The following is a 24,531-nucleotide window of genomic DNA, read 5'->3' as shown; positions in this document are numbered from 1 at the left end:
CCTTGAATAAAGGAAGAATTCTTCCGGATAATCTTCAATCCAAGCGGCATAGCCATAGCTGGCATCTGGTGGCCTTAGAACTGCTACGCTCGGGCAAGGTGATCCAGAATTCTATATACGGTTTCCATGAGAAGGTGCTGAGGCGGTGCCTTAAGCTGAAGGCACAGCAGACTAATCTACAACTAGGCGCTGTCTACTGAACTAGTCATTTTCTTAAGCAAATAAAAAGGGTTTTGACTGATTGGTGTGCACATATTCTTATATGTTATTAGTTAAGAGTACTGTTGGCTTGATACAAGGCGGCCAATATGTGTGTGTGCGCTATGTACAATGTGCAGTTAGACGTAAAGGTGAGGTTCGGAGTATATGAAGGGTGCATCAACGCGTGTTCTGGCTATCACTCTCCTCCCATGTCAGTGACTCTGAGAGGAGCGGGCAGGGCAGAACGGCAGATTCGTTAAAAGCATGCAATAGCTCGCAAATAACTTGGCGTTGAGTCTGGAGTGATTTAAGTGACCCACCACGCAATCTTTGGTTAAGCATTATTGGAGGTGCTTTAGGGCCCCATTAATGGTACTTGTCGCTGAGAGATAGCAGGATGCCCAGATTGTTGTGTAAAATGGCCTGAACCACGTTTATATACTACTCATAGCTGTATTACTTCGCGCTCATATACATCGAGAGTGCGACAGTAAGTAGCGGGTGCCTTATAAAAATGCCCTGATACTGGTTTGCCGATGGGTTTTTTTCCGAGCTTTGAGCCGCCCGTTAGAAAAAGTCGTGAACGCGTGGGGGAGCTCTTACTACTACAGAGGCCTCTAGGAGGGTGATTCGAAGGGAATACCCCGAAAACACCGCAGACGTTGCAGCTACCACAGGAGATTTATAGTGGTTCGAGGGGAGCATTGAAAGTGATGGGCCCCTGGAAGAGGACCGGGTGTTTGAAAGCACTAGTCCATGAGCACGCATTGGGATGCGAGGACTCCGTTTCACAGCAAGTGTTTCCAGGGGGCCCCTGAGGCTTTTAGTCATTGCGTTTTGAAAGTCAAGGTGGCCTCTTGATCGACACCTACGTATGTGTCGTTACATAAAAAGAGAGAGAGAGAAAACACCTCTCCCGCCTCTTCTGGCGCTGAGAATCTGAGGACATTAGGCAATAAGCAGCAGCATGAGAGACAGATGCCATTTGGGGGCGTAGAGGCACAATTTCAGGGAAAGAGACACAAACAGCGCAGGAGACGGGAAAGGCTTATGTGGGGAGGCAGAATCGCAGAAGGGGTGGAGGGGCCCCACAACGAGAGAAAGAGAGAAACGAGCTGTTGAGCAGCTCCACTTGAAATGAAGTCTGACAAATTGCTAGCGATTGGCGAGGATTGAAAGGCCCACAGGAGCCGGTACCAAGCAGCAGGGCTCGAATAAGGAAGCGGAAAGACAACAGGGTGTGGAGATGGCACACAACTCACTCAAGAATCAGCTTGCTGTGGCCATAGGGGCGTATCCTGAGACGGCGCAACGCCACTAGTTCGTCGGCGGCATCGTCGACGTCTCCAAGGATGACAAACCTGCACAGCGTGGCCGATAGGCTCAAGATTCTTGATTCGATGAAACCACTGTCTGAGCAAAAGCCTCCCACTCTTAGGTTTCACATACACCGATGCAGCAAGACCGACTCGTCCCCCCTGGATGAGCTCAGCCCAGGCCTGAACAAACTCCTATACATACCAGCTCGAAGAGGGTAAATTGTCGCGCTTCGCTGCCGTATCATTGGATGCGCCTCCTAGGGGCCCCAAAGCTCTCACGTGAACCTCCAGCTGAAGGTCGGTGCCTGCAGGGATGATGAAGCACTTGACGGGCTGACCTGTAAAGAAGCAAAAGCACCGGCAGCGAAAGAGAGTATCTCAGGTTGAGTAGGTAGAGATCCAGTATCAGAAAAACCAGCATTCGCAAAGCACTTGCTTTTACCGTCGTCTCTCCGTATGACTTGTTGCTCCACTTGCGTGAAAACAAGTTCTTCCTCGTCCGCCTCTTCTCCTCCTGCACCGCTTCCCTCCGTCGCTGTCGTTGCAGCGTACAGAAACCACCTCATGCGCAGCCTGGGAATGCGTGCAAGGAAGGACAGAACCTCATTCTTCTCGTGGAGAGTGAGGCCAGAACGAGTCAATGACGCGGCGGCAGATCGGTCCTCCAGCAGCTGCGTGGAGAATAAAACGACACACACACCCAGCTTTGAGTAGACATTCCGTGAACAGACAGCCCTCCCCTCCAAGAGTCAAGAGACGACGTCAGTAAAGCCTTCTAGAACTGGCACACAGCACGCCGCTCAACTCGCCAAAAGTTTCTGAAAGCACTACCTCAAGAAAACATGATGAGACTCTTCTAGAAAAATAAACGGCTACTGCACGCTGCGAACTCCAGACCCGCGAAGCTCTCCTAGGCCCTTAGCACTCACGTGGGCAAGGGATACAATCCCCTGTTGCCTTAGTGCTGCGACAACAGCATCCGTCATGTGGGGGAGGACATAAAGACTGCTGCGGGCGGGGTGTGTGGCGCTCCGAAGACACTGCAGCAAGAGGATCGTCCTGAGGGCGTACTGCAGCTGCGCTTCCTCCGCAGCCACGTCAATCATAGCCTTAAGCACACACACGCGCAGCAAGACAGGCAACGCAAAACACAAACAAGTGCCACACATGTGCATCACCAGCAAAAGAGCCAACAGCTCCCCGCCTTCTCACTGCCCCTGCAGGCCGCCTAGGGAAGACGCGACGTGTCTGCGCAAGCAAAAATATTAGCGGTCTTTAGTCACTCGCATACCCCGACGCACTGCTACCCTTGGATTCAGCAAAAAGGACAAAGCGCCAACAGTCGTTGCTCTAGAGACATTACACTTATGGCTCAGACTCCGGAGAAAGCACGTCACCCGTCGCAGCGACACTGAGAAAACTCCAAAGGCTCATACAGGCCCTTGCCATGAACACGGGGGGAGGGGAGAAAGGGAGGTAGATAGCAGCAGCCCAGTGTGGCAGTGCCCCTCCTGTAGCCGCAGGCAGCTGCGCAGAAATGGAGGGAGTAGTGTACCTGAATGACTCGCATGGAGTTCTCGAGAGCGCTCTTAAGATCCGTGATATAATCGGAAACGGGCATAGGCCTTTTGAACATGCAGGCCTGTAGCAGAAGAAAAGTTTTCGTGTGGGGAGAGTCAAAGCTATCTCCCCGCACAGGGAGAGGGCACTCTCGAGCCAACTCAGCGTTGTGGATCTCTTCGTTGTGTCTGCATATATACACCGGCATTTTTCGCATTCGATGTTCAGGACAGAGAGATGCAGCAACAGGAGCGGCAGACACACACGCAGTCAGGAGCCGTGCCGCAGTTCGAAAGTATACAGCCGCCAACCCCAAAGCAGAATCGGCTATTAAAGCGGTGGGGGGGAATACAGCCCGTTTTCATACCTCAGTGGCATTTGCGAAAACTCTTCTGCATCCGTCAAAAGCCTCAGGATATCTACGAAAGACAGATAAGGGGCCTCCGGCTGCATCTTGTCCTGCAGCATTTTTGAGGTTTTTGGCGCGATGTAGTAAAAGCACGCGATTCGACCAAGCGGAGTTGCCTCGATAATGGGTTCCAGCATTTCGTGTTGCTCTTGCTGCTGACTCAGCAGGATCTGTCGAAAGCCTGTGCCCTGCTTGTCCTTCTCCTTCTCAGCAGTTGTGTCTGCGTCTGCGGATGCGCATGCAGCATCACCCGCCTGCTCCCACGGCTCGGGGAGTCGCAGCGATATACAGCCCAGCTCAAGCAGCGTGTCTAGACTGCTGCTGACGAGTCTGTCAAGGTACTTGGCGATCATTTGCCTTCTTCGTTCTGCTGCGGCAACGCTGCCCCCTCGCGTGTCTTCAGTCAGCAACTCCGAGCTATAATACCCTGGATTGGAAGCAAGACGCCTAAGAGGACGCGAGACAGCAAATCGGAGGCAGCCTCGCTCCCTTCTTGATGGCCAAATGCCCTTGCACTATTCGGGTTCTACAATAAACTTTTTCCGGTAGTAATTGATTTGCTCCCGCCAAAAAGAGGCCCTAGCCTTGCATGCAAAAAGGCCGTGCTCTTGAACCCCCTGCCAGACAGCCCGTACTAGAAATTCCCCACATTACCTGAAGAAGTACGTCCACGTGAGGTAGTCGATGGCCATAGTCTTATTGCGGATAGTTCCAGCAACGATCTCAGCATTGAGATGCTCAGGAAGGCAGAGGTGAAGACACGATTCAACTGGGAAGGGGAGATACAGGAAACGCTTCAAGAAGCTCTTCTTGCTTTCTTCACAGAAAACGACTGCCACCGCCTCCGTATCAAACTGGGGACGACCTGCCCTACCTATCATCTGTGTCACACACCCCAAATGCCACCAAGCAGCAGCTAGCCACAGGCGCATGGATGCAGCCAGGCCAAACACGCGCGCAACAATCGTCTACTGGCGATAGCTGTATGCATGCGTGTAGGTATGTAGGAAGGTATGTAGCATCCAGACATGTACGCATGTATGTAGGATATGGGCATATATGTATGTATGTACAGTGTAGGCATATATGTATCATGTACATATAATGTATGCATGCATATATATATATATATATGCAGGAAGCTTTGCATAATTTGTGTATGCATATACGTATGGATGTATGCATGTATGTATGTATGTATGTATGGATGTATGCATGCATGTATGCATGCATGCATGTATGTATGTATGTATGTATGCATGCATGCATAATGTAGATATGTTCGCATACACCCAGGAAAGATGTCAAATGCCGATGAGCAAGCCGACGCAAGAGGCAGTGGACGCCTCTGACAGCAGGCTGCCAGGCCGCCATGCGAGCATGGAACAAAAAGACACTGTGGAGAAGCGAGTGGATGCTTTAAATGGGGCTTTCTTTTCTAGCATGCGGAGACTTCGACAAGTGCATGCCTGCAACGGGCAAGGTAGAAACACGACAGCCTCTATGTGTCGAGCCTTGGATGTCTCGACATGCCGTCTCGCATGTGCAGAGGCCTTCATCTTCATGCATTCGCGTATGCAATGCATTGCACTGCATTCTGTGCATTGCATTGCATTGGATTGCTTTGCACTGCACCGCATGCAAGCAAGAAAAGGGGGCTCATTGTATTACCTGGAGGATGTCGGTGACGGGCATATCCGTGTAGCGTTTTGTTTTGCCGTCGAAGTATTCGGTTCCCTGAGGCAGACAAGGACGCTGCTTTTCCCCCTTATTTTGCGCGTGAAGCTGCTCGAGCGCAGAGAGCAGTTTTTCTGCAGTTTCCGTTTAGGGTGCAGCCACACAGATCGGCCCAGCTGCGGCTAAGCGTCCACAACAGCTCTTGCGCGGCTAGAGTGCAGAGCGACCAGAAAAGAGGTGTCAGAGCCAGCAGTGTGTTGGAGCTCCGCCGCAAAGCCCACGGGTGGCAGCGCGGCAAGTGGTGGGAGACTGAGGCGTGGCATAAGAAATGCCGCACGCCTGCCGATCTTAGCAAGCCTCTCTTACTTTGATCACAACGAGTCTGGCTGGCAAATTGAGGCCCCATGCCAACGTGGCGGTAGCAACTAAGACTCTTACACAGCCCAGGGAAAAGAGGTGAGCTGCGATCTCGCGGTCAGCCGGAGAGAGGCCTGCGTGGTGTATGGCCACTCCGTGCAGCAGCACCGAGCGAAGCGTCGCATCCTGCAAAAGAGCGAGCGAGTAAGGAGGCACTGCGCAGGGGCAATTGTGAGCTCCTTAGAAGCCTGCAGTTCAGCTGGAGGAGGCTTCGAGCGGTCTGTCTAAGAGGCTACGAGGAGTGGCCCTCTAAGACGATCAGCGCTTCCCGTGGTGGGAAGGAGGGAGGAAGACTCGCAGTGTCGCGTGCGAAGGGGTTACGAGGCTTGGAGTTCGGCTGTCTGTCTGTCTGCCGGCAGGGAAAGGACGGGAGACTCGCCTTCACGCGGGAGATGGCCTTAGCATACTCCGTCTTCTGCTGCTCGCTTTGGAGCCATAAGAAAAGTGTGCCGCCTTCGTGCATGTGCTGCAAGGCGATGAGTTCTTTGGCTGTGAGTCGCGTCTGCCGTCGGGAAGCTACAAACACCAGCACAGGTCTGAGCCTTGCTGGCGCTGCTGCTGTGGACGCTGCTGCTGCTGCAGCGGCAGAAATCTCCTTTCCTGAGGTAAGAGAAGGCGGAGAAGGAGGAACGGTGCTGTAGATGCCTTGCCGCTCCGTCGAGAGGGACGCGCTGCGACTGTCTGCCAGCGCATGCGTTAGAATGGCATCGAAAGTTGGCTTATTCATCGCAGCCATCCGGGGGCAGAAGGCCTTCTGCGCAAAGCCTACAGGGGAGCACGCAAACAGAGCACTCGGGAGAGAGTCATCGCTAGGGAGACTCCGATTTCTCGACCAGCCTCCACGCGCGCATTGAGCCGCAGAAGCATACCTCACAGTTGTGCTTCGAGAACGACTACGAGCGAGATTTTTGGAGCCTTTCTCTACACCCCTTCCCTCCCTCTTGCGCGAGCCGCCGCCAAAATGTGCGCAGCTGCGAAGGCGCTCCCACACGTCACGACAAGACTAATAGCCTACCTGCAATGTGCACCGTGCAGGGAACAGGTCTGACAGCTGGCCTAAAGCTAAACAACCCAACTCTGCCGATGCCAATCCACGCGGCAACGTCGCCAGCATTCGCCAGCGCCGTAGAAAGCCCCACAAGACGCACTCTCCGCGAGGCTTGGCTGCTGATGAAGCGCATGCGGCTCACAATCGCCTCAAGCACGGGACCTGTGCATACAGACACCACCTCCTGCCAAAGAAAAGTTTCCGCCTAAACACATGCAGCAAGAGGATTCATCATCATCCTCTCTTTCTCCCCCTCTTCTTTCAAAAGAGGGCTGTGAATGCCAGTTGATCCCCTAAACACCCGACATGCAAGTCACTACGTTGCGTTTATTGCAAGCGAAGAGTAGCCGCTTCAGACGGCCACTCTTCGCCTCCCAAGTGACCAAACGATAAATACGTCTCTCTACACTTTTTGTTCTGCATATGTATATATATACATCGTAGTTCTCTCTCTCTCTCTGCACATATATATCGTAGTTCTCTCTCTCTCTGCACATATATATCGTAGTTCTCTCTCTCTCTGCACATATATATCGTAATTATCTCTCTCTCTGCACTTGTAACGCCTTTCTGAAGGTTGACGACTCCCTGCGACAGCCCAGTGTCGACCTCTCCCTGTTTGCTGCCTGATGGCATTACCTCTTTCCTGCCCAAGCAGGTGAATTTCATCAATGATGAGGAGGCCTACAGCGGCGACGAAGTCTCGCGTCCTCCACTGTCTCGACAGTCCATCCCACTTTTCAGGGGTGCAAACAAAGAGGTCTGCGAGACGGGGATTCACTTCTTCTTCCTCGTCCGTGTCTGCCGTCATCTGCACGACTCTCAGACCTAGAACCTTCCCGAGTCGCTGACGCCAGTCTTGCAGTCTTTCGGCTGCAAGGGCCTTCAAAGGCGCAATATACACCACCTTCTGTCCTGGGTAGCACCTTAGTGCGCGCAGAATGGTGAGCTCTGCAACAATCGTCTTTCCACTGCCCGTAGGAGCTCCCAACAACACGTTGTAGTCCGTGTGGTAACACACGTGAAACACTTGAGACTGTATGGGGTTGAAGAAGGAGAAGTTGTAGAGAGACTCGTAGCGAGCGTTCTGCAAGGCTGTCACGGGCACGGGATGCATGTCGAGCAGCGGCGTTGCAGCTGCCGCAGAGAATCCAGACGCAGAGAACTGCGACGCTGCAAAGGGGCAGGTGCAAGAGACGCCGATCCACCTGTCGCTGATGATGCTGATCGCGAACTGCGTTTGCGTGGTGGGGTCGTGAAGGGGCAGCGCGAAGGTCAGCTTCTGCTTCTCTTTGACGTGGGCTTTCGTCAGATGCAGCACCTCCTGATGGAGCAGCACACCGGTGTCACTCTCCGACAGCCACACGTGATACAACTCTCCAGCTCCATGCAGCGCACTATTCCACAAGAAATCCTCCACGAAAGACACGGCAAGAGAGACTCGGATGATGTTATGAGTGATCGACGAGACCAGCACTTCTGCCTCTACCATGGGTACCCGCCGCAGCGCCCTATACAGATCCTCGCCGTCAGCCTTGCTGCTGCATATGCTCTGCAACTCGGGAAGGGAGAGGGAGAAGAGCCGCTCCTGCGTGAACCGCAATCTTTCCACCTTCGCCACAGCTTGCGGGCGCAAGTACAGGCGCTGTTGTCTGCCCTGCTGCTGCTGATGCAGCAGCTGCTGCTGCTGTGAGCGCCGCTTTTGAGGGTCGGGGGCGAAGCAGTTGAGGTTACAAAAGTGCCGGAGCACACATGCATCTGGCCAGAAACCTCTTTCAATAGCCTTCGTCCATTCAAGAACTTTTTCTGCTTCGTCCGTCCTTCCCACGGTGTCTGCGAGAGACGCTGTGAGAAGTGCGCGCGCGAGCCGTCCAGCATTCGCATAAACGTAGTTCGCGTCGGTAATAAGAGAGGAGGCTTGAAGGGAGGCATTGGATAAACAGGCTTGCAGAAGCGTGGCGACTTTGCAAGGCACAGAGTCGAGATCGCCCCGCCAAGGAATGCGGCAGGCCCGACTGCCTCTGAGACTCGCAAGTTCTTTCTCTTCTTCCTTGCGAACGCGAATGCCCTCGAAGTCTTTGGCAGAGCCGAGGATTCTAAGAAGATCGCCGTCGGTTAGATGCCCTCGGTCTAGTTCGCGGGCAAACATTTGAGCCGTTTCGTAATCCACGTAGAAGCGTGCCGCCATTCTGCCGAGATCTGTGATATCGAGACGCCCTGCGCGTCTGTGGAAGCGCAGGAGGCGACAGTCGTTAAGGCGAGATGCAGCCGCTTCAACAAGGGCCATGCGGTGGTTTTGCAACGTAGGATCATCTTCCAGAGCACTACGACGCACGCCATAGGCCTCCGGGTGTGAGCGCATGCGCACAAAGAGGAAAGTATAACGCAGCCACTCCGCTGCATCGGAGACGGAGGAGACGGTCCCCAGCGCAACCTCTGCGTTGAGCGCGTTCGGGAGATCTTCGAGCAGCCGCGACTCTACAGGCAGAGAAGACGTCATCAAGCGAATGTACTTGGCTATTTTGTTGTACTCCGTGATCAGCACAGCCTCTCCTACGGTGTCGAATTGAGGCCTCCCCGCCCTTCCAAACACCTGCGCAACATCCAGAGGGCCGATATCCTTGTTGCCACTGCCTTCTTGGGGGGAATAAACGGTGGTGCCCTTGATAATGACGCAGCGAGCTGGCAAATTCACACCCCATGCGAGAGTAGAGGTGCAGCAGAGCACCCGCACGGCGCCAGAAGCAAACAGCCGTTCGGAAAGCGTCCTATCCGATCGCAGCATTCCTGCATGATGCACTGCAAACCCCCTTGGAGCCAAGACCTTAAACTCGTTATAGCGAGAGCTCCGCTCCAGTTGCAGCAGCAACGCCTTTTGCTGAGCGTTTGGATTTGCCAAAGCGAACAGAGCCGCATGCCCTCGAGAAGCCGCAAGCGTTGCCAGAGCCTCAGCCGTCGCCACGGTGCCTTGTCTCGAGTGTACGAACACCATCACCTGGTGGCCCCTCTGCACGACTGACAGCGCTGCTGTGAAGGTGCACTCATCGAGGACGCGCATCTGCTTGTTAGAATCCATCTCCTTGATGCCCATGTACGTCTGCATCAAGGGAACTGGACGCGTATCGGCTCCAAAGTAGAATGCATGCGAAGGCGATACCAGCAAAAAGTCAGCAACCTCGCGCCTGCAGAGAAGCATATATGGATATATACAAAGGCAGCCCAGAAAGTGCACAGATCGGCCTCGAAGAAATCGCATGCAGGAAACTCAGGCTCGAAAAAAAATGGCTCGCATCGCATGCGTGGTTCTTTACACCCAGATGCACAGACAGAACAATGCAAAGGCGGAAAAAATCGCAGTCAGAAACAACAAAGCGGCGATTGTACTGAATGGATTAACCGAAAAAGTACTTAACCAATCGAAAATAAAGAAAGCGGGGGCTTTGTACACACCAAATGCCCCCGCAGCCCAGAGCACGCGAAACGGCAGCGTCAGACTGTCGATGCGCATGGAGACTTATGCGGTTGGTGATACTTTATTTTATTGCGCATGCATACAGACACGAGTGAAGACGGCACCGGAGACCCGCTTTTTCAAGAGACCTGCAACCAAGCAGGAAAATATCCGCATAATGAGGAGACAGGGAAAGCCGAAAAGCACTCCAGCGAGAATATAACTGAACGCACCAGTTGGGGAGCGTGGCAGAGATGCCGACAAGCCGGGTGAGCCTCTGCGAGCGTTCTGAATGTCTGAGAAGCCGGGCGACGAGAGCTTCAAGCACTGGGCCTCTTCTCTCGTTTAAAAGATGCACTTCGTCCAAGATGAGGCATTTGATTGTGTCCAGCAGGCTGCATTCTCCCTCTCCCGAGATGGAGAAAACATTGCGCGTCAGAATATCCAGCTTTTCGGGCACTGCGACGAACACGTGCACTTGTTCAATCTCCTTTCGAGTGACAGGCATGTCTGCTGTTGCCTCGGCCACACGAATTCGCAGAGGGGCCAGCGCCGCTTGGAATTTAGCGGTGACTTCAGCAGCCAAGGATTTCAGAGGAGCGATGTACACTGCCTTGAAGTGCTTGGCAGAAGGCGGAGACCACTCTTCTAACTCGGCTGGGGCAGTACAGGGAGCGTCCGCATGCGTGGGGCTCGAGGGCCTGTTCGCGGGGGTGGGGTTGTGGGTACTCCCAGTTGTGTTCGGGTCGGGGGGGGGAGGGCTGCCGCTGTTGCCGCGAGATCGCCTGGAGGCTTTGCCGTCTGATAAGTGGCGATGCTCGTTGAGCTGCTGCAGGAGAGCGAGGAGAGCAATGTTCGTCTTGCCTGCCCCCGTAGGAGCACAGACGAGAAAAGACGCGGAGGACAGAAAGGCCACTGGATACACGCGACTTTGCCTCGGATTCAAAGTCTGAATTCCACCAAACGCCGTCTGCGCCCATGAAGGCAACGCGCTTATGGGCACTAGGGAGGCCTCATCGACCTGCGTTTGAGGAGCATTGCACGCACTACAGCAACCGAATGCATGCATACACACTCATACGCTCCTTCAATGCATGCAAGCACATACACACGCATATAAGCACCTTCAATGCATACATGCATGCATGCATGCATACGCACACACACATAAGCACATACGCACATACGCTCCTTCAATACATCCATGCATGCATGCATGGACATACACACGCATATAAGCACCTTCAATGCATGCATACATGCATGCATGCATACACACACACACATAAGCACGTACGCTCCTTCGATACATCCATGCATGCATGCAAGCACACACACACACATATACGCACATACGCTCCTCCAATACATCCATGCATGCAAGCACATACACACAGATACGCTCCTTCAATACATCCATGCATGCATGCATGTACACACGCACGCATATACGCTCCTTCAATGCACGCATACATGCACGCACGCCTTCGAGCAGAAGCAGCAGCATAGGCTGCTGCCCCAGACCAAAGGAAAGGAGCAGAAGAAAAGGCGTAGCAGCAAGGCCAAAAAGCCGTCGACTGTGCATTAGCCTAAGCTCTATTACATATCACAGCTATTCTTTGAATTGACTGCAGCGGGCAGGGAAGCGGCGTAAAAGGCCGCCTCACATGCCACGCTGAGGCGACGGCACTGCAGGAAAAAAAGCAACTCGAGAAGACGCTGACAAGCAACAGCAGCAGGCAGCTGCGTGGACAGACAGCAACAAAGACCTTACAACAACGTACTAAAGCAGGCTTAGGAGGAGGAATGAGCACTTCATAGGCAATAGGCGAATCCTTAACTCGAGAACCTTCAGGAAGGCAGCCGCGAAGGGCTCGCCGAGGAGACAGCAGAGAGGCAGAATCATCAACAATGTGCACTACAACGCAGCAACAAGCAGCGCAGAGAACCTCCTGCTGCCTCCTCAAGAAAACATCGCAGTGTATGCCCCACATGCCACACTGCACGTGAACTTGCTGCTGCTACTACTACCCCTACTGCTGCTGCTGCTACTGCTACCCCTACTGCTACTGCTGCTACTACTACCCCTACTGCTGCTGCTGCTACTGCTACCCCTACTGCTACTGCTGCTACTGCTACCCCTACTGCTGCTGCTGTTACTGCTACCCCTACTGCTACTGCTGCTACTGCTACCCCTACTGCTACTGCTGCTACTACTACTGCTGCTACTACTACCCCTACTGCTACTGCTGCTACTACTACCCCTACTGCTACTGCTACTACTACCCCTACTGCTGCTGCTGCTACTGCTACCCCTACTGCTGCTGCTGCTACTGCTACCCCTACTGCTACTGCTACTACTACTACCCCTACTGCTACTACTACCCCTACTGCTACTGCTGCTACTGCTACCCCTACTGCTGCTGCTGCTACTGCTACCCTTACTGCTGCTACTACTACCCCTACTGCTGCTGCTGCTGCTGCTACCGACGCGTTCACCTACGTGAATCGCTAGACACACGCAGCAGCGGTGACAGCCGTGGCAGCATCCGCAGGGGGCACTGCGAACCTACCCGATTTGTAGGGTGTGGGGGCCTTGGTATAACCAGCGTCCGCAAGGGCCCCTAAAAGGCTTTTGGGGGCCCCCTGCTGTCCAGACACCGCTGCAGACCGACGCCCCTTGTGAAGCGGCATGAATTTAACCTGGAGGCACAGCCGCAGCACCCAGAAAGAAACCTCGCAGTGACTCAGTAGCCACAACAACAACAGCCACAAGAACGACAACAACAACAGCCACAAGAAGTACAACAACGACAGCCTCAAGAACAACAACAACAGCCACACCCACAGGACGGGGTTTTGCCCACAAGGCGGGCGACTGACTGAGCGAAAAAAACTGCTGAGCGTATTACGTTTGAAGCAGCAGCGTTTGATGCGAGGGGCAGCCTCAAACATATTGAAAGATAGATAAGGACAGACAACCAGGAACGCACCGAGGCACCAACCAGCGTAGGACCCTTCCTCTGCGGAGACACCCCGTGCTGCTGCTGAGGCTGCTCGGCTGTAGTCTGCAGACGGGCTGCAGCATCTATCAAGCAAGGTGCTCTCGATACTATTCGATGCACATCCGACACACGATCTTGCCCCAGTAGCTGCAGCAGCGTGTCAACTGCTCCTGCGTTGGCTGAAATTGCCGCCTCAGGGTTTGTTGATACTGCTGCCTCTGTGCCCTCGTCGGTAGCCGCAAGCGCCCCCAAAACAGCAGCCATCAGCTCTGAGTCAGCAGAACAAACAGACATCCACAGTATGCACATATGCAAACACAAGCACACGTATACAATATACACATATACATACACATACACATGTACACACAAACAGAAACACACGTGCACAATATGCACACATACATACACATACGCATGTACACACAGAGACACATGTACACGATATACATACATACACATACACATGTACACACAAACACAAACACACGTACACAATATGCACATACATACATACACATACACACACAGCGTGCCGCTGGCGAAGCTTACACGGCAAGAAAGGGGGGGTTACACAGACAGAAGATCAGCAGAGGCTAGGATGGAAGAGAGAAATCACGCAGACGGACAGGAAGCGGCAGGCAACCAAAAATGAGCTGCCACAGAGAGAGATATGTATATGTATTACATAACAAGAAGCGCAGAGTGACCTCGTAACGGGAAAACGCTCTGCATCACAGAGGCAAATATATAAATATATAGACATATATAATACATATTTATATTTCTATATATATTGGGAGAGGGAGAGAAACAGCAGAGAATACGCAAATCTGTGCATTCCCACCTGCCGCACTCCTGCATAGAGGTGCCAGAGGGTCGTTGATATCGGAGTACTCTGAGGAGTTGTAGGGGTGTTGCGGTTGCTTTTTAAGCTCCTCCTGAGCAGTGACTCCTCCTACAACTTCCCAGCATACGCGATGCAGCCACGGAAGGCCCTCTGCTTCCTCCTTCTCCTGCAGTTGCAGTGTGCCACTACCAGGCAAGGTGATGCGGGGAGCAGCAGCAGCTTCATTCGCTGCTGCTGCTTTGGCAGACGCTGCTGCTGCTGCTGAGAGCAGCCGTCCCTGCTTTGCAGGAGGCAGCAGACGAACAGCTGGAGGGGCCTCCTTGAAGTCTGCGGCACTCAACGCCAAACCATCAGACAAAGCAGCAGCAGCAGCACCTGCATCACCAGCATGCATCCTCATCAGGCAATCAAACCATGGAACCTTAATGTAGTTGCTACTGCAAACGCAATCACTGCTTCTAAGTTAGCTGTCAATTGCTGCTTCTAATGCAATTATTGCTGCTTCTAAGGCAATTATTGCTGCTTCTAAGGCAATTATTGCTGCTTCTAAGGCAATTATTGCTGCTTCTAAGGCAATTATTGCTGCTTCTAAGGCAATTATTGCTGCTTCTAAGGCAATTATTGCTGCTTCTAGGGCAATTATTACTGCTTCTAGGGCAATTATTGCTTCTTCTAATGCAATTATTGCTGCTGCTCTCTACGATATCTGCTGCTAGCAGTCTGCACATGCATTTGGGGAGGTGTACCTACTGCTGCCTGTCGAGGCCTCGCCTCCCTGTGGCAGCAGCCTGCCAATGCTTTGCGCCAGTTCTGCTGCTGCGCACTCGGCTGCTTTGGGTGGCGGTTTTAGGGGGCCCCCTGCATCTGCAGTAGGGGCCTCCAGCAGCAGCGCTGCGAGGGGCACTGCCCCTGCAGCCACGACAACACCCCGCTTAGCGAAAAACGCGGCTGCTTCATCGGCGGAGGAGAAAGCGCCATGTCGCGAGCTTCCCAGCGAGAGGCAGCCTTCTGAAGAGAACGCTTCTTCCAGGCAAGGACGGCGCAGCTGCTGCGGCTGCCCCTTGTGGTCCTCACAGTGGCGCTGCAGCTGCTGCAGCCGCTGGAAATCGTGAGGCTGTGTCTGCTGCTGCTGGAGCAGCAGAAGGGAGGGAAAGCGCTGCTCGTCAGCGGCAACAAGCCGCCTCACGCAGCAGAGGAGTCGCGTTGCCTCCACTGGTCCCAGGGCAGGAAGGAGGTCTCCGACAGTTTCCAATGCACTTACTGCCGCTTCCTGCACGCCTGCTGTCGCTGTTGCAGCCTCGAGAGGATCAGGAGGGCAGGGGGGAGAAGCCAGTCCTCCAGCAGTCAGCACTTCAAACAGCAGCGCACAGGATTCGCCCAAGTCGTGCCCTTCGGGGAGCGCCTCTGCAACGCTGCCGCATAAACCCTTGAACAGAAGCCACGCAGGATCTGAATCGCCTCCCCTCGAGGCGTCTTCAAAGGCCGCCTTCTTCCATCCCCGAGGAGGCGCTGTCAGACTCTGGAGAGCTCTGCTCGCCGCTGCATCTGCTGCTGGAGAGGCACAGTACAGGGCTAACGCGCAGCTCGCATGCGGGCAGCACAAGAGGGTGCTGTCGCCGGAAGTGCATCCTTCTGAGGGAAGGCCTCCCACACCAGCTCGCTGCAAAAGAGAACTGTGCGGCAGAACCGCGGCGGCTGTCGCTGTGGAAAAGCGCCACGGACCAAAAGGTATGGGAGATGACGAGAAGGCATTGCAGTCATCTGTACTTGCAGGAAGTGCTGGTTTGCCGCTGCTGCTGCTAGTGCTGCTGCTAATGCCGCTGCTGTAACTGCTACTACTACTGCTGCTGCTGCTGCTAGTGCTGCTATTGATGTAACTGCTGCTGCTGCTGCTGCTGCTGCTGCTGCTGCTACGACTACTACTAATGCTGGAAGCACTAAAGGCGCTGTCAACGCCTCGTGCGGATAGTGGGAGGAGCCTATAGGGGTATCTGCTCGGCCTTGGCTCCCTGCCACTTTTTTGCGACTGCTGAAGCTCGCGGGTGACTGCTGGTTCGAGGATTTCCAGCAGCCGCCAGCGCACGCCTCCCCCCTTTTCGGGGAGGACGCCTCCTTGCATTTAGAAAACGTCCAGTTTCAAGGGCGGCCCAAGGGGGGCCCTACAGACGGGCTAGGGGTCACAAGACAGCCAGAGCAGCGTGGTGGGGTGGAAGCGCGGGAAAATCCTGAAAGTCGCGCGTATTCCAATAGAAAGCAGTCACTGCCACGCCGAAATGGCCCCTGAGGACGCACGAGAGGCTGCAAAGCCGTCGCCGAGCACCACCCCCTTCGCGTTGTGCTCACCGGCAGGTCCTGGGGGGCCCCTCTAAAAGACATCGATGGCATTCAACTGCGAACTTGGCATTGGTTGGAAGAAACAAGCGCAGTGCTTGAATTATAATGCACTTCTCTCCTCCTCCATCAAGGGTGTCACGGGAGACTCCTGGATCGGTGCACTCTTTCCGGCGCCACCGTCGACAAGTACGTGTAGGCAGGTCTGCTGTCCATACATCGCATACACGAGTTCTCCCAACTCCCTACCTTACTAAATGCATCAAAAACCTTGAAAACACAGACAAGCAGTATTTCGCCGCCGTTCTAATCATCAGGTTCCTCTAGAGCACCCTAAAAAGGGGCCCTTCCAGCGCAGTAGCTTGGGGGCCTCCGTAGAACACCGTATATATATGTGTATTACTATGTAAAGTCCTAGATACATATAGGGCTCCCAGATTAGGTGCTTCGCCACGGATCGGGCATGTCTCGATATGAGGAGGCTTCCTCTTTATTCGCCGAGAAGCCTTCCCTTTTGAGCGACCTGCCCCTCTACCCTTCAACCCCCAGTACTCTCGCGAATCCATGCGCTTGCTCTCTCTGACCCTGCGCCTCTCGCTATGCACCAGCCCCCTGCTAGTCTTCTAGGCGTTACGTGATACGTGCCTTTTCCAGCCTCACTTGGGTGTTTTTAGTGCCAAAGTATAACCCTCGCACCACACCAAGAGGCAGACTTGCGCCCTGCAGATACCCGCCATGCGCGTCCCCCCCCAAAACCCGCTCCTCAGTCCGTGGAGAAGGAAAACGGATTGATATGGAAAAGGGCTTCAAAAGGGAAGAAGGAATGACGCCTTGAACACACCCACCCCATCGGCTAGCCGCGTGTTCTCTAGCAAATGGACATAAAATTCCAGACTTCATCACTTCATTGGTACGAACCCGTGACGACGTCGATATACAGGGTAAGGGAGAGGCGCGCCGTACGCGGCTGTACGAGGAACTTCCCTGCAAAGATGAGAAATTGCATCTTTCAGTGCAACCGGAGCGCAGCGCCTTGCATTGAAGGGTGTCTTTTGGACGGGCACATCGCTCTTCAGACGATACGCAAGAAACGTTGTTGTGGAAAACTTGACTAGGTTTCATCTCTTAAGGCCGCGTCTAGCCTCATGATGACGGCTTGAGCACCTGCAAAAGAGGTCAGGTCGTCGCCTTCCTCTCGGTGCCTTCCACCTAAAGGAGGATGCTTTGCTTAGGCTTGAGCTTCACCTTGCTTCTTGCTGCTGGATTGTGCTGCAGCTGCCGTCCTTGGAGAAAGAAGCGGCTGCCATCCGGCAACAACAACAAGAAGACACTCGCAGCCTTGGGAATACGGCGCGTCACGCCATCTGCACACAGCAGCAGCAAGCACTGCACACGCAGCAGCAGCAGCAGAAGGCGTCGCCTCAAAGACAGCATTGGTAGACGTTTGTCTCTCTGTCCGGGCTGCTGTGCCATGTGCAGCAGTTGTCGTCGATGTGCAGCCTCCACCGACAGCCCCTCCCCTGGCACAGCCAGCCTGCAGATAAAATCCTTAATGCTCCAACAACGCACACTCTCTCTTACGCACATACACGTAGAAAGCCTCACCTGCTGCGTATCCAGCACCACAAGACCTGCAAGGCCGCAAAAGGAAGGGCAGCTGCTACGGTGTACAGACACCCACGCGCCGTGCAGATCCATCTGTGCGGCAACCCCACATCTGCTAAAAGCGCTTAGTTTGGGGGGCCCATAAGGAGTTTTATTCTGCTTCCTGTTGTTGTTACTATTGCTGGTGCCTGCTGAGAAGGTTCCTGCGGCTAAAGCTTCGACTCCACACACTGAAACGGCGTACTGCTGCCACAGCTGATAGAGCGGCAGCAAGTCGCGCAGCCCTAAACTTGGCTGTTGTTCTTGCCGTTGCTGCTGTTGCTGTTCTTGGTGCTGTTCTTGCTGCTGCTCTTGCTGTTGCTGCTGCTGTTGTTGCTGTTGTTGTTGCTGTCGTCGCTGCTGCTGCTGTTGCGCTTTGCGACGCCTGCTGCTGCTGCTGCACCCAAAGTCTGCAGCAACATCGAAGAGGCCAAGACTCTTGGCTTTGGTGCGGGAAAGTTTCAGGGCTTGCTGTTTCTTCTGTTGCTGGTGCTGCTGCTTGTGTTGGTGCTGCTGATTTCGCTGCTGCTTCCTGCTATCGTCCAGGCGGAGTGCGCGGGCACCCAACTTATCCAACACCAAGTCTGCCGCAGAGACGCGTAGTGGACAGAGCTTCAGAGCGTGCAGACACACTCACAGACAGATATACATATATATGTATGTACCACCGATCCACAATCCGGTAGCACAGAAGCAAGGCTGTCACAGACCCTAAATATGTCATGTCTCTGCAGCAAGAGAGAGAGCGCAGCAGTACTAAGTGCAACCACAATCGCAGGCAACGAGCATCTGCACCAGCAAACGTGTCAAGACCGAAAGCAGCAGCAGCCACAGCACAAGTAATGGGGGCAGCACCCATACGCCGTACCTCAAGCAAACCCTGCACAACTTGGAGGTCTGTACGCTGCATCAGTGAGGGTTTCCGTAGCGGATGCTGCTGCAACAGAAAGAGTTGCTTATACAGATGGTGTGTCTCGAGGGGGCCCACAGATACGGACGCTTGTTGTTGCGGCTGCTGTTGCTGCACCCCTTGCTGTTGCAATGCTTGATGTTGCAACACTTGATTTTGCTGCTCGTCCGGAGGAGCCTTCCTCTTCGCGGGGAGCGCAGGACCAGCGCTGCCGTGCTGCATTGTTGTTCCCCTTGCAGCGAGTGATGCTCCCGCAGGGGGCGTTGCTCTCTTGCTGATGTGAAGGTCCTGGTGCTGCTTCAGCTCCCCGGAAAGACGCTGATGAACCAAGGGGTCTAAATTTCTGCAGAAGTCGCCTGGATTCAAGCCCGACGCCTCTGGGGGCCCCCTTAGGAGAGCGCGGGGGAGGGCTCTGCCGCTTTGCTCTTGACAAATTGCTGGTGCAGCAAGGAAGCAGGCAAAAAGAAAAGGATTCGAAATTCGAAGACAGGCCCAAAAAGATCTATGAAGGAACAGGAGGGTGGCCCCTGCTTCTGCTGCTACTGCGGGCAGCTGCATCCGCGGCGGCACTCGTGGTAGTATTGAACTGAGCAGCAGCAGGCGTTCCGGGATGGAAACATTGCATCCACACGAGAATTGACAGTAATCTAGGGAACTCTGTGGCTTTTACGTGCGTTTGACTCATTTTTGCTTTTTTCCACTCATCTAGTTCTTGCAGCAGTCCTTCACGCGTCCTACATGCAGCAGCAGCGGCAGCGCAAGGGTGTGGTCCACGACAGGCAGCCGCGCCACTGGAGAGACAGCCAAATGCTACAGAGGGAAATTCTCAGAGGATCTGTCTTACACAGCGTGGCTGTGCGCGTTCGCCTGCCGCGAGGGCTCACCAGCACCAGCGGTTCCTAAAGCGGCGGCATGAAGCGCAGTTACAGCTGTCGCTGCAAAAGGGCGAAACACCCCGGATAGCTGTCTTCCACGCGCCATGAGGAGGGATGCTGTAGGTGCAGCTGCAGCAGCTTCGGCATGAGTATAGCCTCTAGCCGCACTCTCTCTGGGTGGTGTGTGTGTGTGTGTTGACCATTGAATGAGGCCGCTTCTACCGGAAAACAGCAACGGCAGCGGTGGCAGCAGCACTTACACATACACACGCATGCATACGTACACACACGGATACACACAAAAGACGAGAAACGGCTTTGTGTGTGTTCCTTTATGAGCCCAACGAACTTTGAAGAACCGTCGCTTAAAGGCCGCAGCAGCAGCAGTCAAAATGAGCGAAGACCTGTACTGGGACACGAGCACGAATCGCTACTTCAAGTTTAACGCCGAGAAAGACGAATTTTATTCCGATGATGAAACGCGAGCTGCAGATGCTGCTGCAGCGGAGGAGGCGCGGCTTCTCAAAGAGCAGGAACAGCAGCAGCAGCAGCAGGAAGCTGCAGCTCCTGCTGGAGCCGAAAGCAGAGAGCCTCAGAAACGTACGGAAACAGGGCCTTCTGACGCTTCTTCAGCAGCAGCGGCGAGCGCTGAGGTGTCTGCGAAAGAAGCGGCGCACACGGGGGCAGCAGAGAAGGCAGCTGGAAAAAACGTTGCAGCACAGCAGATGGCATTAGAGAAGACAGCTGTCGAGCAGGCACCAGGTAAAGTAGCAGAGACACAGAAAGTGGAGGAGATGAAAAAAGCAGCAGAGACACAGAAAGTGGAGGAGATGAAAAAAGCAGCAGAAACACAGAAAGTGGAGGAGAAGAAAGAAGCAGCAGAGACACAGAAAGCGGAGGAGAAGAAAGCAGCAGAGACACAGAAAGCGGAGGAGAAGAAAGCAGCAGAAACACAGAAAGTGGTGGAGAAGGAAGCAGCAGAAACACAGAAAGTGGAGGAGAAAGGAGCAGCAAAAACACAGAAAGTGGTGGAGAAGGAAGCATCAGCGACACAGAACGTGGAGGAGATGAAAAAAGCAGCAGAAGCTGTACAGAAGACTAAGGCGGCTGCGGAAGATTCAGCTTCTGAAAGTGACGTTGCCAGCAAGCCGGGTTTACTGGGAGCTTCAGTGGCTTGTCATGAACGAGTCGCTACTATGTCAGAACCACCACGCGATGCTGCAAGACTTACGTTGATGGAGGACGCTCAACTCCGCAGCGCTAGCAGCAGACTCCTTACTGCTGGTGCTGAAGCAGCGCGGCATGTGCAATTAGAACTAAGCAGGAAGGCGAGCATTTTTCAGCTACGGCTTAAGTGGTGGCTTGTGTGCAGCTGTATGTATGTGTATGTCTGTGTGTATGTGTGTATATGTATGTGTGAGGTGGGTGGGGAAAGGAGGGCTACTCTTTTTTTGTCGAGTGCTGCTCGAGCTAAGTGTCTTTTGGGTGTGTTTGCGCGGTTGGCGGCATTGCCTCGTGTGTTTGAAAGGGGAGCTATGCCGCTTCTTTCGTCGGTTCGCATCTGTGCCTTATCTCAGTAAATATGCAGCTGTTTTCTCTGCGGGTGCTCTTCCGTTGCAGCTGGAAGAAGCAGAGGCAGAGATCGCTCGTCTGAAGGCTGCGGAGCTGGCAAGAGATAGGGGATTAGATGACAGCCAGGAGGCTCAAGCACTGATTCGAGTGTGGAGTGGAGGCTGTTTCTGTTGCTGCTGTTGCTGTTGCTGCTGGCAGCAAGGGGCTGCCGCGCATGTTACTGCTGATAAGTATTCCCCAATCAAGAGCCTCCTGACACGCTATGCGTGAGGTTGCTGCTTCTGCATGCAGGAGAGAGACGAGTTGCAGCTGCAGCTTCAACGGCTCCGAGAAGACACTGCTGAGCTGGAGGTAATAGTGCAGCACCTTCTCCTCTAGGCCATAGATTTTAGAGCATTTTGAAGACAGCAAGCCCAGAAAGCAACAGCACCACTAGCAACACTAGCGACAGTAGCAACACTAGCAACAGTAGCAACACCGGCACCACTAGCAACATTAGCAACAGTAACAACACTAGCAACAGTAACAACCCTAGCACCACTAGCAAACGCCATACGCATGTCAACACCAAGGCCGAGTTTTTGAGGGGTTTATTGGCACCCCTTCTTGCATTTCATCCCTTCGGTTGCTCGTCATGTGTCACTCCTGATGCAGGAAGCGATGGAAGAAGCCGCTGTCGAGAAGGAGCTGGCTTTGGAAAATCTGGAACGAGAAAGGGCGAAGGCGGAAGACATCAAGCTGGAGCTTGAATTGCAGGTGAGGCATTTCTGCTTTATGAGACTTGAGAGTTTTTCAGCCAGCTGGTGAGTCGCAGGGCTGCTTCTTTTTGCCAGGATGCGCGCTGGCGGGTGATGTGGCAACGCATGCTATCTTCTCAGTTGACTGAAAAAGAGCTGCAAGTGACTCAGCTGCAGCAGCAGCTGGCAGAGCAGCAGGCAAGAGAGGCCGAAGCCTTAAAACAGCAGCACCACATGCTGCAGCAACAACTGCAGATGCTCAACAAGAGCAAAGCCAAAGAGTTCGAACGGGTACGCTGTGTTGTGGCCGTCCTTCCTGTAGCCTATCTCCCATTTCGCCCAAATGCAGGTGAATATGTATATGTATATGTAGGTGAATATGTATATGTGAATATGTATGTATCTGTACATGTGTATATGTATATATTTTATGTATGTATATGTATGTGTATACGTATGCATACACGTATGTATGTGTATATGCATGTGTGCTGGCATACACATACATGCAAAATAGGTGCACCTGACCCCCTTATTCTGCTGGCAAGCTGCTGCAGTTGGCAGTTTGTTGTGCATGGCTGTGACATTTGGGTATGCAGGGGGTTGAAAAGCTGAAGCAGCTGCTTCTAGCGGCACATGAAGAGCGACAGAAGGCTGTCTTTGAAGCTCAGGCGCTGCAGCAGCAAGTAGCAGAGCAGCAGCATCGTATCGAGCAGTTGCAGGTACCCTCTATTTCACCTTCGTCTTTGCCTGCCGCAAGCATCGCGTTGTTTTCTTGTTTGCCCTCTGTGACCATTCCTAAGGGCAGCGTTTGTGCAACGCTGTACTGCAATTTTTCGCTTTCTGTGTTGAAGCATCCGTTGATGCAGCAGGCGGATGTTCGCTGGCCTCTCGCAGTGTACAGCTTCCTTCTGACTCTCTGCCATGCCCTTTGTCTCGTAACACCTGGCATGTCCACCAAGACAAACTTTTGACTCTAACTAGCGCGGCTGCCCTCTATCCTGTTTCTGAGCAGTAAACACCCACCCACCCTATATATCTGTATCTACATATATATATATATATATCTGTATATGTAGGAATATATGTGTTTATATGTGTATATATTTAACTATATATGTATATACTTATCTATATATGTATATATGATGTGTATACAAATCTTGATGCACCATGTGTTTTTCCCCCTTTGCGATATCGCTGGTTGCGTGCAGGCAGCGGCTGCCGATGATCAGAGTCTTCTGCAGGAGTTGGAGTCGCAGCAACAAGATCAGCAGAAGATGCTGCAGCAACTGCTGCAGCAGCAGCGGCAGCAGCAGGAGCAGCTTCGGGAGGCTGCAAAACAGCGCCTTGTCTACCTCATGGCATTCCAGCGCCTCAGTAAACTTTACAAGGAGAGCGAAGTCTCGCATGTAGGAGCAGCAATACATGCCATGTCGTACATACATATACACATATACACACTCACATCCATGCGAGCATAGCCTTGTAAAGTGGCCTTGGTACATGAATCTTCGTGCGGCAGTCTTGACTGCGATCTGTTGGAAACTACTCCTGTCTGCTGATGCTGCCGTATGCACATCCGTCTGCGGCGCGTCTGCTGCATTTGTGTCAGTGTCAGTGTGTGTACATATATGTTCGTTTTTCTCATTTAAAAACGTGGGGGGGTTCCTGTAAGTTGTTGGTTGCTCCTGTGTATTTTGCTTGGACTCCACCCGCTCGTCCCCTCCGTCATGTCTCTGTCGTGAGTTCGACTCCTCCCCGTTTTTGCCGCCTCTCCTTCCTTGCGATTGCGCATCCTTAGCGCGGCACTGAAGACAGTCTTCGCGAGGAAACGCAGCGGCTGCAGCAGCAGCTGCACCAACTGAAGGAGGTGGCAGTGCCACGATGGCAGCGAGTCTTCATGCTGCATGCGGCAGCAACTTCAAGCCTGCCTGAAGCAACCTCAGACACAAGCGAGGCAACTCTTAAGGAGCAGCAGCTGTTGCGGTCCAATGAGCTGCTTCTGCTGCTGCGAGAACAGGCAGTGCTGCGGCAGCAGCAACAACAGCGCTGCGAGCTGCTGCAGCTTTGTCTGCCTGAGCAGTTGCTGCAGCGTTTCCAGAAACGCGTGGAAGGACCGCTGCTGCTGGAAACGTGAGACGGAGAGAGTCTTTAGAGATGGACAAAACAGAGAGACAAGCGCGTGTAGAAGCTCTGTCCTAAGCCAGAGGCAGACACACACACACACAGACACACATACATATACACACACATACATATACACACACACACCCACACATACACACACACACACACACACACACACACACACATACACACACAAACACACAAAGACACACCTACAACCACAAAATGCACAACAAAAACCTCACACAGTCACCCACACACCACATCGCACAGCCTAAGTCCATAACATAAACACCATCATAAATCACAACAACACACATAAGAAACAAACTCCCCCTCGAGCAACCTCAATAACAGTGCTCTCGTGTGGTGGTCGGTGGTGGTTGGGTGTTGCT

General features: G+C 53.4%; 2 protein-coding genes across 2 annotated transcripts; one reads left to right on the top strand and one right to left on the bottom strand.

The window, feature by feature from the left end:
* Nucleotides 1-1,459: 1,459 nt before the first annotated feature.
* Nucleotides 1,460-19,044, bottom strand: LOC34620528 (activating signal cointegrator 1 complex subunit 3). Its single transcript, XM_026334675.1, has 23 exons — nucleotides 18,781-19,044; nucleotides 17,854-18,128; nucleotides 16,101-16,107; nucleotides 15,062-16,029; nucleotides 13,935-14,332; nucleotides 13,076-13,356; nucleotides 12,656-12,785; nucleotides 11,867-12,000; nucleotides 10,316-11,103; nucleotides 7,271-9,813; nucleotides 6,599-6,793; nucleotides 5,963-6,348; nucleotides 5,533-5,709; nucleotides 5,161-5,226; nucleotides 4,144-4,370; nucleotides 3,740-3,936; nucleotides 3,448-3,709; nucleotides 3,076-3,268; nucleotides 2,446-2,629; nucleotides 2,243-2,260; nucleotides 1,963-2,193; nucleotides 1,723-1,858; nucleotides 1,460-1,562 (listed from the first exon to the last, which is right to left on the bottom strand). The coding sequence occupies exons 1-23, from the start codon at nucleotides 19,042-19,044 to the stop codon at nucleotides 1,460-1,462; spliced, it is 8,163 nt and encodes a 2,720-aa protein (XP_026190460.1).
* A 1,039-nt stretch (nucleotides 19,045-20,083) lies between these two features.
* On the top strand, nucleotides 20,084-24,146 carry LOC34620529 (putative uncharacterized protein DDB_G0271606). Its single transcript, XM_026334703.1, has 9 exons — nucleotides 20,084-20,392; nucleotides 20,720-21,025; nucleotides 21,318-21,416; nucleotides 21,561-21,620; nucleotides 21,924-22,025; nucleotides 22,148-22,297; nucleotides 22,606-22,728; nucleotides 23,221-23,418; nucleotides 23,811-24,146. The coding sequence occupies exons 1-9, from the start codon at nucleotides 20,090-20,092 to the stop codon at nucleotides 24,144-24,146; spliced, it is 1,677 nt and encodes a 558-aa protein (XP_026190488.1). The 5' UTR covers nucleotides 20,084-20,089.
* Nucleotides 24,147-24,531: the final 385 nt, after the last annotated feature.

Source organism: Cyclospora cayetanensis, unplaced genomic scaffold (assembly GCF_002999335.1).
Source record: "Cyclospora cayetanensis isolate NF1_C8 unplaced genomic scaffold, CcayRef3 CcayRef3_contig_48, whole genome shotgun sequence".
Taxonomy (NCBI): domain Eukaryota; phylum Apicomplexa; class Conoidasida; order Eucoccidiorida; family Eimeriidae; genus Cyclospora; species Cyclospora cayetanensis.
This window is presented reverse-complemented; position numbering and strand designations above follow the sequence as displayed.

Bases quoted from the DNA above. Each gene is read 5' to 3' on its own strand.
- LOC34620528 (XM_026334675.1), bottom strand. From the start codon at position 19,044: ATGCAGCACGGCAGCGCTGGTCCTGCGCTCCCCGCGAAGAGGAAGGCT. The intron at 18,129-18,780 runs GTACGGCGTATG...CCGCTCTATCAG, and splicing joins TTGTGCAGGGTTTGCTTGAG to CTGTGGCAGCAGTACGCCGT. The intron at 3,710-3,739 runs GTGATGCTGCAT...CCGCAGACGCAG, and splicing joins CGAGCCGTGGGAGCAGGCGG to ACACAACTGCTGAGAAGGAG.
- LOC34620529 (XM_026334703.1), top strand. From the start codon at position 20,090: ATGAGCGAAGACCTGTACTGGGACACGAGCACGAATCGCTACTTCAAG. The intron at 21,621-21,923 runs GTAATAGTGCAG...CTCCTGATGCAG, and splicing joins AAGACACTGCTGAGCTGGAG to GAAGCGATGGAAGAAGCCGC. The intron at 22,729-23,220 runs GTACCCTCTATT...GGTTGCGTGCAG, and splicing joins ATCGTATCGAGCAGTTGCAG to GCAGCGGCTGCCGATGATCA.